The following is a 13,785-nucleotide window of genomic DNA, read 5'->3' as shown; positions in this document are numbered from 1 at the left end:
GTTATACGGATGTATGCAAACGCGACATGAAGCTCTTCAAAATCGACACTGGCAACTGGGAAGAGGTGGCACTGGACAGATCCACATGGAGAGAGAGCATAAAGGAAGGGTCACAGATTGCAGATGCCATAGACAACAGAAGCAGAAAGAACGGCGTCTGGTGATTATATATGCCCAACCTGCGATCGCAGCTGTGTATCAAGGATTGGCCTCTTTAGTCACACAAGAAGTTGCAAAGGGAAAAGATCGTCTCTCGAGACGTAAAATGCCACAGATATTTGTCTATTACTCAAGTAAAAAAGATAGTCGTTTCATCTCCTAAGTAGAATGTTCATACTAGTCCATTAACATTCTTGCACTTTTCTTATAGTGTAGTACCGGTATGGACCAATGGATAATGAAGTTCGGAAGTTAACAATGCAGTAAAATGCTTGGAACCTGACTTGCAGACACCTAACTGGATAAGGAAGGAGTCGACGACGTATTTTTTTTTTTGGGGGGGGGGATCAGAAAAGCCCCAATTGGCCTAATAAAAAGCTGAATGCCCTAGGAATTTATTTGATTTTTTGAAGTGTGCGAAATGAGTTGACAATTGTGAATGGAATGTTTTTAAAGGTTGTAGGGTGCTGATTCCAGAGAACATAAATGCCCAGTGTGTTGACTAAGGTCAAGGGCATTTGGGCATTAAAAAGTATAAACCTAGAGCCCATGAGTCATTGTTCTGACCGAGAATGAATTCCGATATTTTAAGTATGGTCAACAACTGAGGCATTTGTCAAGTTGACAAGGCAAGAAGACCAAGATAACCATTGAATCCTTGTCCACCTTCTTCTTCTCCATAGTATACAAAGTGAGGTTGGATATTTGTGGACATAGAGGAAAAGCTTAGTTGGTGATGGTGGACTACTTGTCTAATTTTCATCTGGTGGTGCCAGTGCATAAAACAACATCTAGAACAGTTACCAAAACATTCAAAGTTATTTTTGGATGTAATGGAGCTCCAGTGGAATGTATTAGTGATAAGAGCTCACATTTTTTTGTAGTTTAATATCCAAAGACTTTGCAACTAAATGGGGTTTCAAGCGTATTACCTCTGGCCCTCACTATTCCAAATCCAATGATCTAGCGGAGAGTGGAGTAAAGGTTGTGAAAAACATAATTAAAAACACTGAAATGAGAGGAGAAGATGTGGCAATGAGTCTATTCATGTGTCGATCTAGGCCAGTAGAAAATGGCTTGAGCCCAGCTCAGATAAGGATGGACAAAAGACTACGTACTAATCTGCCAATGAAAAACGATCTGTTAAGTGGTGTCCCTTGTTCAAATGAACATGCATTTGTAAAACAGACAAAATCAGCGATGTATTACAATAGATGAATGAATGTGCAAGATGAACTGAAAAAAAATTCTATAAAAATGTGGGATCAGGCTAATCAACAGTGGTCTAACTGGGATCATACTAATCAACGGTGGTCTAGCTGGGATCATGCTAATCAACAGGGTCTTGCTGTGGCTTTGCTGTAGTGAGAAGATAGGTTACTCCTAGGTCATATGAGGTGCTAACTAATGGTGAAGCTGTTCCTCCTAGGTCATATGAGGTGCTAACTAATGGTGAAGCTGTGTACAGAAACAATCAGAATGATTTGCTGAAAATAAGCTCACGTCAAGAAGATATACGTACTTTTTCAACCGATGATAACTTAACAACTGGTTTAGATGACTTGGATCCCTTAAATAGTGCCATTATCAGACCCAGATCTGATAGTAGGCCTACCTCCAAGAGAAACAGCTAAAGAATCCAATTCGAATGCAGAACCGCAACCATCAGATGTATGGACACTGAAGATCAGCTGGTGAAGTGAGGACACTTTAAAGACTAATTGAAGAAATGGACTAATATCTTACTCATATGTATTAGATTGTTTTATTATGTACTGTTTCAATTCATCTTTTTTTCTACCATACAATATACACTTAAAGTTATAATTATTTTTAAAAAGGAAGATTTATCTTATCTTATATAATACAGACGTTACTTCAAAAAAGAAGATGATTACGTCCTACGAGTCATGCATTCAGTCATGCATATTAACCAATGACTTAAATTCTGCCAAGTCACTGGTTTTCCTAGCTAGCTCAGGCAACCCATTCCATGCTTTAATAGCACTAGGGAAGAAGGAGCACTTGTACAAATGTGTCCTAGCATTTGGAACGATGAATATGTAGGCCTACCTGTATCTTTGTGTCTTTCTGAGTATTTTATTAAATTTTGCTTTTGTATTTGAAGATTATGGTTCAGTGTTTTATGTATAATTCTACATTACTTTTGAGTCTTCTATACTGAATGATTTGCTGTAATTACAGCCCTGATAAATAATATTAATAATTAGAAACGTATTTAAAATTATTCTAATAAATTTCAGCCTTTAGTCCGTGCTATATTTTATATAGGCCTATATAGGGGATCTGTAAATACAAATCAATGTGAAATAACATTACTTTTTTTGTTCAGAAACTTAATTGTAGCCTAAATATTAGAGAAGCAAATTTCAGTTGTGTATTCTGTTAATTGATCTCTAGTTAATTTCTTTTTAAAATGTCCAATGTGCATTGCATAGGCCTATTGATATTGCAACTTTATTAAATATAATATATCCCCCTCACCCCCCCCCTCTATTTTTTAAATTTTTTAATTAATTTTTTAAAATATATTTACTGAGATATTCCGATGTAGTAACTCGGACAAAAGGGAGATAACAGAACGTGTTCTTTCTTATGTAACTTAACCTCTTAGTCCTAGGTAGTCAGCAGTAAAACATGTCAGAATAATTGTCAAGTTTCTTCTGTGGACGTTTCTGGGTTGTTTTTGTTTTTTAATCTTGGTTCGCATTTGCTTGACACTTCAGTTGTTTTTGCTACCAACACCACAGACTCAGTATTTCAACCAATTACTGAATTAGATCGAGATCTACCTTAAATATGGCTTCTGAACTTCAGGTAGTATACTTGTGTAGTTATAAAATGTTAGGTCAGATAGACTACTTTATTTAATGCTAGATATGATATGCTTATTTAAAATTGTCGTTGCCACGTCTTTATCACGATTAGATCTAGATTATAAAGTTGTTGTTTTTTATATTATAAACTATAATATAGATTTAGATCTAAATAAATTTTACGCCAGTTTTTTTTATATTATTATTTATATTATTTTCTTTTATCATCATTAGTGTATTTTACATTATGAAAAATAAAACTTCAGTAAACATAAATTTTTTATTCAATTAAATTTCTTCTAAATTTATATTTCATGACTTGTATTTTAATGAAATAATATTAATTTAGCTTAATGAAAGTTAAGTAAGTCTAGAATTGATTGTTTGCTGTATGTGAACTTTGGCCCCAATTTAAGATCCTTGACCTTAAATTACGTTTTGAAGGCGTGTCACTTTTTACTGGTTTAGATTGGTTGCAATGGCACACACACCTTTTTGTTTCTAGGTTAAGGTCAAATTACGTAGTTATTTCTAATTACTCAGTTCTAAACATTCTCATAAAAAAGAAATAGTGATCTTGATTTAGATTTACATTGTCAATGTGTGCTGAATTTCCCTTGCTGGATATAAAGAAGATTAAATAAAATATATGAGGTGACTACCTTCCCCACCTAGCGATTTACCCTCCTGCCAGTGTTGTTGCTATTATTGACACTACCATTATATACTATGGAGTATGGCCATACAATGTTTTTCTATACATGTACTGCATCCATTGATAATTCTTTAGATAATTTTACAAATTATCAGCAATGTAATTTTCATGTTTGGATTTTCAAATCATTTTTATCATGTCTTGAGTTAGTTAACAAAAGAAAATTATAATTGAAATGAATATTTTCCATCTTTATAGATTTGTATAGTCTTGTAGACTTCTTTTTTAATAGGCCTGTATATGTTTCACATTGATATTCCAAAGGGTGTTCACACTTGCATGAACTGCTCTCATACAAGCCATTTTCTAGCTAAGTAATAAAAACTATTCTCAAAGAGTATCATATACCCTTTTGCATTTATTTCACTACTAAAATATATAAACTTGCATCTCTAAAATATTTCTGTGAATTACTAAACCAAAAAAAATAATCATCATAACCCTACATAAAGTAATGTTTTGAAATGAATGTTGTAAATCTATGGCAAGCAACTCAACAACAAAGAGAAAACAATGACACAGGTTTTATATCAGATTAGACGCTGAGACAAATTTGACTATCCACCTTCATTAAATACAGCTTCCATAAGTAAAGTCTGTATTTTATATACAGTCATGTCCTTGTCTCGTAAGCAATTGTACACACCATATATGCATTGGTCCAGGAGAGCTTTACAACCATAGACATATTTATATGTCTATGGTTACAACATTATTAACTTAAACATTGTAATTTAGATTTGCTTTCACCAACTTAAAGATTCAATGTTTATTGCTTTAAGGAGTCATTCAATGTTAATATTTTTTTAAAAGCCATTATAAAATTTAGATCCTTATATAATTCATATCCTTATAAAATTCATATTAAAATTTATCACCGTTTTATATAACAGTATATGTCAGGCTTTGGCAATGAATTTGCTAGTGAAGATAGCAGATGTCCAGGAGCTCTTCCAGTGGGTCAGGTAAAAAAAAAAGATTAACATAAAACTGCCTTGTACAAGTATTTAAAAATTGTATATATTGCTTCTATTGTATTTTTTTTTTATCTGTAACATGATTTTTTTTTTAAAGAATAATCCTCAGAAGTGTGCTTATGGTCTGTATGCAGAGCAGTTGTCAGGTTCAGCATTCACTGCTCCTCGTAATGAGAATGAACGAACGTTAGTATGACATATCTACATTACTTTTATTTTAGTTACCTATGACTATATTTTTAAACAAGAAAAACATTAAAAATACTTTTTTTTTATAAAACAAAGCTTGGATCAGTCATGTATTAAATGTAATTATATTATTGATTGACCAAGAATAGAAATATTTTACCAAATGATTTTTGTTTAGATTTTTCAATGCGCTAAGATCCTATCACTTGTCTGGACCAGTTGTGAAAGGAGGCGGGAAGATGTGGGTATCTTGGTGAATGTTTACATGATAGTTTTCTTAGCTGCACAAAAGATATGTTCCCTCAGGGCTCAAGGGAACTAATTCTTTCCATTCTTCAAGATACCAAACAAAATAATTTATTACCAATAGTTAATTAAAACTAATTGGTTAATTTTTTATTGATTATTGTGTTGTAAGGTAAAAGAAATAACTGTGCAAAATTTCAGCTTTATCTGAGATTGGGTGTGGGAGAAATAATGTGTACAAACATTTTACCATACAGACAGAGTTCATATAAGCTTTGTAAAAAGCATTATGAATGATAATGTTACAATTATAAAGAGTTCCTAGTACCATCAAAATACATAATATATTTGTAAAAAAAAAAAAAGCTACAATTATAAAGAGTTCTCAGTATCAGCTACCTACATAGTATATTTGTAAAGAAATTTTTAAAGCATTTAATATCTGAATGAGGTATATCTCATTAGAGCAAAAAAAAAATAAAAAGTCTTACATTCTTCATCAGGTGGCTTTATCGAATTCGTCCATCAGTCATTCATAAGCCCTTTAAGAAAATCAGTTCTGGATTAGTTACTCATAACTGGGATGCTGTGGATCCTAATCCCAACCAGGTAATTGAACATTAAACCAAACATTTATCAGTTCTTTACCTTATCATATTGTTCTATTTCTTTGTAATCTGCTAATGACAGAATGTTTTAGTATTTGTTTAACAAAGTAATTCTTACTCTATAATGTTATAAATATTCATGAAATTTTGTTTATATTCTTTCATATACAAAATTTCTCTCCAATAATTATTTGGTATATCAGGACTTTTCAGGTCATGTCATGCTGCAATAACTAATTTGTAGTTTCAACTTTTAATTTTCATGTTATTAGGTCTACAATTGAATAAGTAACTTTTTTTTTATCTAATAAAATCTTTTAAACAATTTTACAGTTGCGGTGGCAGCCTTTTGATTTTCCGAAATCTCAGCAAGATTTTTCTGAGGTATATTTAACTGTTTAGTGCATTTCGCTTTACCTTTGAATAAATTTAATATTGAAATTCTAACTTTCTTTGCCATTGAGTGATATAAACAGTTAGTTGATAATTGTAATTCAATTTTTTTTATTACTAATTAAATCTTAGTACCACCAATAAGTAATGATGACTAAATTAATATATTTCTGGGTCTTATCTTGACTGCAAAGCAATATGAAAAGTGCTTGAGTGATTGTTTGAATTGAAATAATGACATTGTATAATTTGATGCATGTTAAAAAAAATTGATGAAAAACAGATATTACATAGATCTATATTTCAACACAATAGAATATGATTTTAAAAGTATACTAAAAGTTTTTACTTTGTTAGATAATAACAGAATTTTACCATAAATATGTATAACTGGGGATCAAAGAAATCTAAATAGATAATTTCACATCTTTTCTCCAAAAAATAGTAGTAATTTCCTTTTTTTTTTCAAGGCTGAGTCATGCACTACCCACAGTTATCAATCAGTTTGTACCATCAACACTAAATATCAGTGCAGTTCAATACATATTAAAAAAACAAAAACACATCTAGTGCACTGCTTTTATAGTAGAGTAGAAACTTAATTCTCTTTGGACAATTCTATGTCCTTTTAAATCTTTGTAAGCCTGTGTGCCAGAATCCTATTTAGGGAGACTTTGATGTACAAATAGGTCACAGTTTAGTCAATTTTGTGTCCTAAAAGTATTCAAATATCTGAGTTTGGTGAATTATTACTATTTATTGTGTGAAGAATGTATTCTAGTCAGTAGAAATAGTCATGTTTTCTGCATTCTATCGTATAATTCATTTTTATTGCTATTGTTGCCACTAGTTACCAAAATCCATATGCATGTCACCAGCTAAGACCAAGTGGGCACTGAGGATTCAAAGCTATTCCACCATTCATAGCAATTTTTTTTATAGAGCTCCTTTTGGAACAAAAACGTTTTAGACTATCAGCTTCTAAATATTTTTTTTTTTACTTTATTTTTTCAACAAACTCAAATACTTGCAAAATAAAAACTTGGACATATTTTATTGTTATAATTTTTTTTTCTACTAAATGAAAAGATTGGTGTATTTTTTTCAGGGAATCGCTACTATTTGTGGTGCAGGTGACCCTAAATCTAGACATGGCATAGCTGTTCACATCTTCACCTGCAATAAACCAATGGGGAATAAGTTAGTTTTTATTTAATGATTTTTATAAGGACATTTGTTGTTGTTTAAATTAAGAATGCAGTTAAAATGAATAATTATCTGGAAAGATCTTCAGTGGTTAGAAACTAGAAGAACTGAAGACGCCATGCTGTTGATTCTAGGTTTATTATTGTGCTCCTCCTGCTTGCATCAACTAAGCTACAACCATCAAATGAAATATACTTGAAGTAGCCAAATAAACTTGAAATAGCCAACTAAGCTACAACTGTCAAAGGAAATAAACTTGAAATAGTCAACTAAACTTGAAATAGCCAACTTAACTTGAAATAGCCAACTAAACTTGAAATAGCCAACTTAACTTGAAATAGCCAACTAAACTTGAAATAGCCAACTTTTTTCTCTTGATGAGAGAACTTATTTGTTCCTCACTGTGTGTGACTGCGTCAATATTTTTTGTTACTTGTGCCATAGAATCCCTCTTTATTCATGTCATTTGTGTGTGATTTGTTTTGATTGTTCTTATGTGTGAAATGTATGTTATAATCAAATCAAACTACATTTTCCTTTTAGGTTCTAAAGCAATACTTTACTCTAAGAGTCCTTTTAATTTGCACTTATATCATGTTTTTTTTTTTTTTTTTTGGAATTTTTTAATGAGTTTACAGTTACAATATATATAGATATCAAATGGTGTAATAATAGTGCTTATAGTATCATTTCCAAACAAATATATTTTGCCTTTCTAACAGATTCATAGTTGTTATGTTTTATTGTTCTTTAATCTGTGCTTCAGTTGTTGCTTTTTTAATTGTAGACATAATTTGATTTTTATTCTAAGTCAAATTGTTAAGACTAAATCAAAACTATTCTGTATCAAATTAGGTGCTTTTACAACTCTGATGGAGATTTTTTAATTGGTAAGTAGCTATAGTTTTTGTTTTAATAACAGATCTCTAAACTGTTCAATAAGTTGATGTTACAAATATCTCATGTAAGAGTGCAACATTCTCTTGTTTATTTTTTTGCAGTTCCCCAACATGGAGCATTATTTATTAGAACTGAAATGGGAAGAATGAATGTTGCACCCAATGAAATCTGTGTCATTCAGGTAAATCTATATTTTTTCCAAACATTTCTGAGTCTCTAAGACTGAAACTCTTATAACATTTATAAACACTGTGAATTATGTTTTAATACACATTTTTAACTGGTTGTCTTTTTTATTTTGCCTATTTCAAGCGTGGAATTAGATTTAGTGTTAATGTTGAAGAAAATACTCGTGGCTACATCTTAGAAGTATTTTCTGATCACTTTCAGTTGCCAAATCTTGGACCAATTGGTAGGTACAAATATTTTGAAATCCTTTTTAATTTTAGCCAAAAATTTTTTTGTAGTCTTAATTATTGTATATTTTTCTTGTAAACAACATTTGATTTATTTTATAGTAGCATGTTAATTTTGTTTAAACGCAAGATTCTGAAAGATTTGTATGCAGTGCATGACTAACAAATGAGGCTTATTTTAATAAATTCAATCCTTTGACTTCTAGTCTCTCTAGCCCTGATTATGTACCAGTGCTTTACAATGCATATAAAGTGAAAAATTCATTAAAAAATATGACAATAGAAAAAGAAAATATCAGTGACTATCTCTGGAGTATAGTTAGACAGATTTTTGTCAAAGTGATGCTATCACGGATGTAAGAATCATCACAGGCTGAGGAATATAAGCACCTTTCATGTAAAGGACATTTATGTTGCAGTCATTTTGATGCAGTTGTCATTTTGGCTCTGCACATTTTGCTGCTAAATCGTTTTAACACATTATATATGTTCATTTTATTATGTCTTTAAAAAGAATGATACATATCTTTGTTATTTGCTTGCATCTTTATGTTCAAACATATTTTTTATAAAGAAAAATATTTATTTTTGTCCATTAGAAATTGAATTTAAGTTTGTTCTGTAATTTATGTAATTATTGTTAAGTCACTTAACATCATAATGTTGTGTGAGTTTTCATATTCTCCATTAACATATGGGACTTATCATTTAATGTATGTCTTTGTCTTTCTTGCCATTTTCTTTAATCATCCTGAGATATTTTGGGCTCTGCATGTATGTATATTTATATGAATATTATTATTTTCAAATTTCTTGTGTTGACCCTTCTGAGAAAGCCTTTCATTGCACACCTTCCCATAAAAAATGCATTTAGAAAGCTGACCATCAAGCATTTGGGACTTTTTTTTACTATAGAAGTCTGATATATGGTCAAATTATTCACGTGGTGTAGTTTTCTAAGTGTGTGTGAAAGGAATTTAGGTGTTTGATGTGGTTGGGAATATCATGTCAATGTCTAAGCTTATTATTAGTTCCCTTACAAATTATTTTTAGTTTACAGTGATTTCAAGACAAATAGAACATGCATCCTCTGTTTGGGACCCCTCAAATCAAGAAAACATTAAGAAACTGGAACAGACACAAAATAGAGCAGTGAGATTCATAACAAACAAATATTCACATTTGATTAGAGTAAAACCTTTAGTAAAATCACTAAATTTAGAAAGCCTTCAGGATAGAAGACTTAAAAGTAAAGTAGCAATTATACATAAAACACTGAACCATAATCTTCAAATACAAAAACAAAATTTAATAAAATTCCTCGTTCCATATGCTAGGACAAATTAGTACAAATGCTCCTTCTTCCCTAGCGCTATTAGAGCATGGAATAGGTTGCCTGAGCTAGCCAGAAAAAACAGTGACTTGGCAGAATTTAGATCATTGGTTAATATGCATGACTAAATGCATGACGCATAGGATGTATTCATCTTTTTTGAAGTAACGTCTGTATCATATAAGATAAAATAAATGTGTAGCAAAAACAACTTTTGTTGTTATTGGTGACTAATGGCATGTGTTATCATGTGACAATGAGAATGGAATGATGGGTAGGACAGTGAGGCTTTTTTTCCCCTTACAAATTCTTTCAATATAGTTCCATTCAGCTATCCATCAGAAGAATCCAATTTGATTTACCTATTGAGTTGCAAAGTAAGCTCAGTTTCAGAGGTCTTGAAGTAAGTCAGCTGAATTGTTCTCAGCACTAGACACTTACAATGCCCTTTAGGATTCTACTGATACTTAAAATGCTAAAGAAAACTTTATGACAATGCATAGTTTTAAAAAGATGATAATAATCAACTTGTTGGTTACATTCATACTCAGGTGCAAATGGCCTTGCAAATCCCCGTGATTTTTTAACACCAGTTGCTTGGTTTGAAGACAAAGAGGTGGAGTTTACTGTAGTCAATAAATATCATGGGCATTTGTTTGAAGCAACTCAGGTAGAATTTCATTGATCTGTGTTTAAAATCATGATTGAAGTTCTATGATAATAATAAGAAATAAATACTTCTAAAGTAATGTCAAATGATTACAAACACTTTAGTTTTTAAAGAGTTTAATCTTCAAGCTTTTTTTGTTACAGTCAAAGCATTATTGACAATGTTTTCTATAATTAGTCAGCTTCTTACTAGTTATGATTTGTTGCTTTGTTTGGTTGCATGTCTCTTTGTTAATGCATTTGTGTAACAGGATGTCTTTTAACTTAGTTTCATTTTTCTTTAGGGACACTCACCTTTTGATGTTGTAGCATGGCATGGCAATTATGCACCATACAAATATGACCTTAGTAAATTCATGGTTATCAACTGTGTTGCATTTGATCATGCTGTAAGTTATCACAAGCTCCGCTAAGTTACTCAATTCTGGTTGTATTAATGAATCAATGCTCAACTAATGTATGCTTGCTTCTTACTGGTTTCTTAACAACTCCCATATGCTTTTTTCCATTCAAAGGATCCTTCAATCTTCACTGTGCTGACCTGTCCTTCTCTAAAGCCAGGAACAGCTGTGGCTGACTTTGTGATATTTCCACCTCGTTGGTCAGTTCAGGAGCATACTTTCAGGCCTCCATATTATCACAGTGAGTAACTTACAGAATTACTAAATTTCATAATTTTAGCTTTTTGTAAAATTGTATGCTTTAAAAGGTTCTCTGAATATTTAAGCTAAGCTCTCTGCAGATATTAATATAGTGCTGGCATTCTTTACTTAACTTTTAAATAATCACATGGACATGCATTTTCAAATTGTGAAAGCTTTTAAGTAAATCAATCAAAATTTGTTCTAAATTTACAACTATAATGAATTATAAAACATTAGTTCATTTAAGAAAGTTATCCTTCTGATACATTTGCATTGGATGTATAATGCCCTGTGCATTTAGCTTTCTATTTCATGTTTTGTTTTTTCTTTTGCCTTTATATGTTTATAACACACCACTGTTGAACTTACTTTATGTGGTTCAATTTATTATATAACTCAGTTGTCTTCATCAATTTTTTTTTATTCTTTTTATCTTTCTAACAACTAGGGAACTGTATGAGTGAATTTATGGGATTAATTTATGGAAACTATGAAGCTAAGGTGAGAATGACATAGTACAGCTGTCTGTGTAATTAATTGTTTTAGAATTAAATCCTTTAAAATGAAGATATAAAAAATGAAACCTCTAATGAATATATTATTTTAGGAGGAAGGCTTTAAACCAGGTGGTGGTAGCCTTCATAGCATAATGACACCTCATGGGCCTGACTTTGATTGCTTTGAGAAAGCATCCAATGCTAAATTAGAGCCTCAGAAAATAGCAGAGGGAACTATGGTAAGTGTAGACATTGGGTCATGTTTGGAGATATTTTCATTTCATTTGCTGCAATAGTTTGTATGATATAAAAATATTTAGGTTTTGAATCATCAATATTTTGTTTTCTAATCACCAGGCGTTTATGTTTGAATCCTCTCTGAGTATGGCTGTGACTGAATGGGCTAACACTACAAAGGTGGACTCTGACTATTATCAGTGCTGGCAACCTTTGCTGAAACATTTTGCTCTACCCAACATTGGTAAGCCAAAACATTTTTTTTTTTCATTTTGTTAAAATATTTGATCTGATTTAGATTAAGTAAGAAGTTTCATACAATTTATTTTTCAGAAGGAACTAAAAAATGAAGATGGAAAAAACAAGAAATAAAAAAAAAGCCTTTTTGCTAAGTGGACAGAAAATATTATATTCAGGTCTATATTGATAAAATATATTCTGTTTTGGGTGAGGTCAATATTTTTATTATCGAAAGTAATTTTTCATATGCTTATTTGTTGATGTTTTTTGTTACATATTTTGTTTATGCTGAACTATGGAATTAGTACATAAATTTGATGAAATATTGTAGGTTATATTAAAATTGTTACAACAAAATTGTAGCAGCTGAGATTATTCATTTCATTTTGATTAGATAGTTGATACTTTAAATATGAATTGCCTATATGAAGCTAATGACTTTATTCTCTAAATTGTTTTTTTTATAAACAATTCTGTTTGACAAGTTTTAATTTCAAACAATTAATAAAAGTTATGGCTTAGTAATTATTCACATTTGTAGGGGAGGAGGATCAGTTTGGGATGGGAGACCATTCACCAAAACATAGTCACTTGATATTCATTGATAAAACAACGAAAAAAAACTGTCACATGACCATTGTTGATTCAATTTAGGTCGTAAAAAATATAGAAGTGTTAGGCAAGCACGTAGCTCAATGTTGTTTGTTTACGATTGGTGAATGAGGTCCATTCAAAAATAAAACTTAGATTTCGATAATATGATCAAATATGTTTTAAAAAATATGATATCAATAACATAAAAGACTTTTTTTTTCTTCAAAGAAACTTCTAATGAAGCTCATAATTGTATGTGAAAATATATATTCTATCCTTGATTTTATTTCCAGTTATTTAATAATCTCAGAATATTTGCATTTAATGTATATAGTTTGAATCAATAGTAATTTCTTGTATCATAAACATTAAATTTTTTTTTTTGTTTGGAAAATGTTGGATACATTTACAAATTTATGCATTAAATCTATTTTCCTGATCTTTTTACATTTACATGTGGCACTAGTTTTATTTAAACATTTTTAAGTTTTTGTATCTTTTGATCATTGTTTGGATAGAGAGACTTTGTATTTATATATTGTACTAATATATACTTTTGATCTAATATATACTACTGTTTTCTGCTGAATAGCTGGTTATAGTTCAGCTTTTAAAATTTTTTTTTTTATTAAATTGCTCAAAAGAAACTTGTATAACAAGTGCCTTAATATTTGTTTTGTTATTGCAGTATTTCAATGAGAATCCCTTTTTTTTTTTTTAAATGAAAGAATATAGTTGTGTCATTGATTTGATCAATGACCATTCAATGTAGTCTAAATAGGTCTCAATGTGAATAAAATCAATATGGCTACTCAACAGTAACATTTCTCAGTTTGACTACATTTCTGATTTCCATTTCTTTGTTTTTCCTTTTTTGTTTGCATAAGTTGAATTGACCAAATAACTTTGTACAGAAGTATTCTAA

The 13,785-nt window shown here is 30.7% G+C and overlaps 1 protein-coding gene across 2 annotated transcripts; it reads left to right on the top strand.

Annotated features, from left to right (window-relative positions):
* Window positions 1–2,807: 2,807 nt before the first annotated feature.
* On the top strand, window positions 2,808–13,684 carry LOC106064570 (homogentisate 1,2-dioxygenase-like). Of its 2 annotated transcripts, none has more exons than XM_013223162.2 (16): window positions 2,808–2,997; window positions 4,605–4,676; window positions 4,786–4,874; window positions 5,627–5,732; window positions 6,065–6,115; window positions 7,233–7,324; window positions 8,186–8,220; window positions 8,332–8,411; window positions 8,543–8,642; window positions 10,531–10,649; window positions 10,933–11,037; window positions 11,164–11,290; window positions 11,741–11,793; window positions 11,900–12,028; window positions 12,147–12,270; window positions 12,360–13,684. In XM_013223162.2, exons 1-16 carry the CDS (start codon window positions 2,980–2,982, stop codon window positions 12,374–12,376), a joined length of 1,317 nt encoding a protein of 438 aa, XP_013078616.2. In that variant the 5' UTR covers window positions 2,808–2,979; the 3' UTR covers window positions 12,377–13,684. The 2 variants fall into 2 exon arrangements, with proteins under 2 accessions (XP_013078616.2, XP_055888507.1); XM_056032532.1 differs by lacking the exon at window positions 2,808–2,997 and adding an exon at window positions 3,520–3,650.
* The last annotated feature ends 101 nt before the right edge of the window (window positions 13,685–13,785 follow it).

The sequence above is a fragment of the Biomphalaria glabrata genome, chromosome 6 (genome assembly GCF_947242115.1).
Source record: "Biomphalaria glabrata chromosome 6, xgBioGlab47.1, whole genome shotgun sequence".
NCBI lineage: Eukaryota > Metazoa > Mollusca > Gastropoda > Planorbidae > Biomphalaria > Biomphalaria glabrata.
This window is presented reverse-complemented; position numbering and strand designations above follow the sequence as displayed.

Bases quoted from the DNA above. Each gene is read 5' to 3' on its own strand.
- LOC106064570 (XM_013223162.2), top strand. The intron at 4,875-5,626 runs GTTAGTATGACA...ATTCTTCATCAG, and splicing joins CGTAATGAGAATGAACGAAC to GTGGCTTTATCGAATTCGTC. The intron at 8,221-8,331 runs GTAAGTAGCTAT...ATTTTTTTGCAG, and splicing joins TGATGGAGATTTTTTAATTG to TTCCCCAACATGGAGCATTA.